Raw genomic sequence first — 5,175 nt, forward strand, 5'->3', positions numbered from 1 at the left:
CCGTGGCAATACATAATTCAGTCATGTCCAGTCTGTATCATAAAAAGTCCAAACAAGACTTCAATTACAGATATACCCCGAACAGGTCTCCACGTGGCGGCTAACTATTAGTTAAAAATAATACTATCATAAACCCGACGGCAGAGGATACAAATGTCCCCACTCTCACCACCAATAATTGGTCATTTCTTCTATTAATCGTCTCTCTCTGTATTTGTTGCTGGCAACAATGTCTTCTTCTCCTCCACCTCCACTCTCTCTCTCTACTTCACCACTTTCTCTCTCCTCAAAATCCCTTAAACCCTTTCCCCCAATTTTCTCTCTCTAAAACACATCCAAATTGCTACAAATGCTCACAATTCCCATGCTCTAACACAGCCCAAACCCAATCAAAACATGTTCTTCCAATTCCTTCTCTTCTCTCTCCTCTCACTCTCGACCCATTTCAGGGTTTTTGCCTCCGACCCATTCTCTATCTACGAAGTCCTTCGATCCCATGGACTACCCATGGGTCTTCTCCCGAAGGGTGTGACGGACTTTCACTTGGACGACACTGGAAAGTTCGAGGTGTATTTGGATCAAGCTTGCAATACCAAGTTCGAGAATGAGCTACACTACGATCGAAACGTTTCGGGTACTCTCACATACGGGCAGATTGCCGGGTTGTCGGGTATTTCTGCCCAAGATTTGTTTCTCTGGTTCCCGGTCAAGGGTATTCGGGTCGATGTGCCGAGCTCGGGCTTGATTTACTTCGATGTGGGTGTGGTTTTTAAGCAGTTTTCTCTGTCAATGTTCGAGACGCCGAGGGATTGTATGGCTGCTCAGTTGCAGGGTCTTGGAGATGGAAGGGTCATTGTGGACACTGTGTCTAAGGTCTTGTTTCATATCACTATTTAGTACTATTTTGTGCTTGTAGATTTTGAGGTATATGTGTTGGTTATTGAAAATGTTTTGTTTCTTAATGCTGATTTTTGTGAGACAATTAATGAGATTTTTTTGGGGTCAAATTTGATAATGTTTTCGGTCAAATTTGATGATGGTTTTGGTCAAATTATGAATTTAAAAAAAAATGCAATGTCTGGTTTTGTAGGATTGGATAGTTCATGAAAAATTTGATCATATAAATGTATGTATGCACATGTTTAATTGTGTTTATATCTGTATATATTATGTTATTTGTCTCGATTTGAGTTTTTGCAATGTGAAATATCGAAGGATGAGATAATTTCTGATGAATCTAATTCTTTCTTGTATTTAAATTTTGGAGATTTGGCAATGGATGAAATGATCATAAAAAAAAAAATATGAAGAAATTTTTTTTCATTATAAGGCATTTTGGTCTTATTGGTAGTCTTTCAGTTTGTTGAATTGAATTTGTCATGTTTATAAGCAATAGGAGTAATGTTATTTGTTGTGTGTCATCTACAGAGCCTATCGGGGAAGCTTCGATACCATCTTGATCAGGAAGATTTTGTTAATGGTGTTTGGTAGATTGTGCAAAAAGAAGATGATTCGAGTTGCGCCATAGCTGAATCAATTCATGGATTTTCCTTCCGCCATATGTACATATCTCCGGAGAGTCTGGTTTAACAGGTCCTATCTTCATTCATGTGTGCTTGCTTGCTTGCGGTTTTGTATAATGCAGTCTCTACCAACAATCATGCCAGCTCCTGTCTATGCAATAATGGGTGGTAAATTGGGTTGAGGGGACAGATTATTAGGAGACAATATGAAATTCATTGGGTCTTATACACAGAAAATAGAATGAGACAGGAGCAAGGTGATTTCAGGTGATAAGTCTGTGTAGATTTGTTTTTTATTTTTATTTTTTTATGTTGAATTCGTTAGGAACTATGAACATAACCATGGTTGCTGGATCGAGTTTCTCTTTGTAGTATAATTCTTAGTTGATGAGATACACATCTGTGATAGAAGAATAAGAAATAGAATGGCTTTCATTTATTATTTTTTGTATAACTGTAATGTGATTTTGTTGAAATAATTTTTGCTCTCTTTCTTAATGCTCGTCTTTCTCTCAACATCAATACCTACTATGTGAATAAAATATTACTGATATATACCTAATATTCTGTAGTATGCTGTAAGTTTATATTTAATTGGTGAATAAAAAGAAAAACAAGAAAGAAAGAAAAAATATTTGGGGATACAAAAGAATTCAATATCATAGATTCTCATTTGTTGTTCTTATATGTTAATTTTATTAATATGTATCATTCATTGGATCGCAAATGAAAAAAATTGCAGGGTTTTAATGTATTAGGAGTTACTAGTTTATTTACTTATCTTATGAAACTACATGTACCAATCAAACACTACTGACACTATATTGGAAAGGAGTTTCAAATCATGCCTTAGTGATATTTATTACTACTCAAAATTTACAAATGAGTCCCTCACCCTCTTTATATCCCTAAAGATGGCTTAGATGCATTACACAACTCCCTAATAGAGGGCTTAGATGCATTACACAATCAATGGCTAGGAGTCGTTATCTAGAATAATCTTATAGATATTTATAACTCTATACAAATCTATACTTCTCTAAACATTTTCTACCCTACACACTACTACAACCTACTTCTACGCAATTCTTTACTCAACTTTGAAAGAGAACTCTAGAACCCAATTCTGAACTGCTAAGCAGTCGCCATGCAGAGTCCTCAACGCTAGCGTGTTGCTTGCGTGGTGCAACATTCTTTGACGGGTTGTGAAAAAGGGCTTGCTTGCTGTTAGAAGCAAGATTAGTGTCTTTTCTTTGCTGGATACCAGGATAGTTGCTTCACCATGATGGATTGATTTTTTTTGTACCCTAGTTTAGTAGGCATTGTCGCATATTTATTTGGATACATGATTTGATTTAGAACTTTACCAATGAAACACTAGTGACACTATTCTGAGTTGGATCTTCATTGGACTTTTCATGTAAGTTATACAAGTAGTCAAGCACCTTACTGTCTTCGTTGACATGAACTCATATGGCTTGTGAACTGTCAAGCATATTTATAGATCATAATGGTGATCTACATATAGGCTGGAGAACAATCTGCTGACCGATTCATCCGATTGAATTTTCACCTTCTAGTTTAACAGTCGAATTCATCCATTCTCTAGCATTATACCTCCTTCACATGCTTCATTTAAGTAGCAATTTATATCTAAAGAAGTATGGAATACTGCACAATAATTGCTACATTGATCCCCATGCCCCTTGAGAAGTGTTACAACCTACTGGATTTCGAGTTTATTCTTGGGCAATGAATGCCATTTTTCACGATATGATCGGCCGGTGTATCTGTTAGGTTTGTGCTGGTTATAAGCTAATTGTTCTTTTTCTATTTGTATGTGGTTTGGCTACTATTATGATCGACCCAAGTTCCTCCCTGTGTTGTCCATGCTAATGTGTTTTCCTTTAGAGTCTCACAACCTCATATTCGAGCTTTGGCCTTGAGAGACTCGCATTCCGACAATCAGACATTTTTTTTGGGTGAACATTGTCGGCAACACCAAGGACTATACATGGACTGTGATGGAGCTAGTAGACTGATATGGCCCCAGTATAGATACATTTACCTGCTGCATGTCTTATCACATAAGACCTTGCAAGTGCCATTTGTTTCATTCTGTATTTGGCTAATGTGAATGTCTCTATTCAGATGCTGATAGGTTTGAGGATATTGTTGGGAATGTTTTCCTGTATGCTGTTACTTTTCAAGTAAAGATGGTGCCTCCGCAATTTTTTGATCGAAGTCGACGACTTTGATTATAAGTTCAATATTCTTAGTAAGCTTTCATATAGTTTGTCCATATCAACTAATATATATATATGTATGTATGTATGCATGTATCAATATGTTCTATTACTGGGGCTATATATGATATATCTATATGTCAATATCGCTCTGATGCCATCTTCTTTCAGAATATCAGAAAATATAAATGGTAGCTTACCTCTGCTATTGATAATCAGACAAATAGCAGGTACTAGGTGATTTTTTTAGCATTGTTGTTAAGGCGAAAAAAGAACTCTTTGAAGCAACCCTCAAGGTTTCATCTGGAATATTCGGAACTCTGTTTCGAACCACCTTGTTCTTCTGCGAAGCTGCACTCAATGAAGATTTGGAGAATGCAGGTGATAAAAATTTCATAAACTTTAGTATCCAATTTACCTCTATTACTTGCCACAATAAGCTATTGAGAGTAACACACAGATCCACCAACATATGAACTTAGAGCCATTCTTACAAACAGCCACAATTCTATTTATAGTTCTCGTAGCAGCGCAGTTGAAAAAGAAACCTGAACTTTCAGGGTCCGTTAGGTTTGTAATTATAAAAATGGTTCTCAAGAACTCAGAAAACAGATAATTATAATAGATAGTTATTTGAAAACAGACTTTTTATTACTGAATTTTCAAAAATTTGAACCAAACGGTATTTTTGTACAATTTTTTTATTTTTAATTTTTTTTAAATAGAAAATTATTTTCTAATTCTTCTAGCGTCCAGATTCAACTATTGAATTCTATATTTCTGCATACAAAAATTTTTATATCTGTTCAACTCAAAACTTCTTCAAATTCAGCCTTAGCCAAAGCAACTCTGATAGGGAGATCTCCATAATATATACTATCAGAGTTGCTTTGGCTAAGGCTAAGAGATAGAGAGGGATATATATATATATATATTATCTCTCACCTTTTAATATATATATTCATATGAGAATAGCTCAAGAATGATAGTGATAATATATAAAATCACCCATCAAATTGTTTTCGCATAATTTACAAATTCTGAATGCACCCAATGCTTACAATATATTTATGATTTTCTTTATTCATATCTTTGAGCTACTTCTTAACAATACACCTTCAACATGGGAGAACCTTGAATTCGAGATCCACACATATTTGAAACCAAAGGCAAAGAATTGTCATTTTGAGCCAAAAGTCAAAGAATTCGAAAGGTCTGTTTAGGTTTAAGATTAGGATGATTGTAAGATAATAAGAGTATAATCAGACAAAAATAATAGGAGTACCACTAAGACCCATTACTTCTGCAATTTGGCAAATAAATTGCATCCCGTATGTATTTCAAATCATTATACTATTACACCTTAGCCAGTCAGCTGCTCTCTCCACCTTGGACTTTTTCGACCA

At 35.3% G+C, this 5,175-nt stretch overlaps 1 protein-coding gene across 1 annotated transcript; it reads left to right on the forward strand.

Moving 5' to 3' along the window:
• The first annotated feature begins 200 nt into the window (after positions 1-200).
• On the forward strand, positions 201-2,021 carry LOC132306593 (uncharacterized). Its single transcript, XM_059804042.1, has 2 exons — positions 201-873; positions 1,429-2,021. The coding sequence occupies exons 1-2, from the start codon at positions 397-399 to the stop codon at positions 1,489-1,491; spliced, it is 540 nt and encodes a 179-aa protein (XP_059660025.1). The 5' UTR covers positions 201-396; the 3' UTR covers positions 1,492-2,021.
• Positions 2,022-5,175: the final 3,154 nt, after the last annotated feature.

This window comes from Cornus florida, unplaced genomic scaffold, assembly GCF_030987335.1.
Source record: "Cornus florida cultivar Cherokee Brave unplaced genomic scaffold, ASM3098733v1 CherokeeBrave_3.0.0_Hap2_Chr05, whole genome shotgun sequence".
Lineage (NCBI taxonomy): Eukaryota > Viridiplantae > Streptophyta > Magnoliopsida > Cornales > Cornaceae > Cornus > Cornus florida.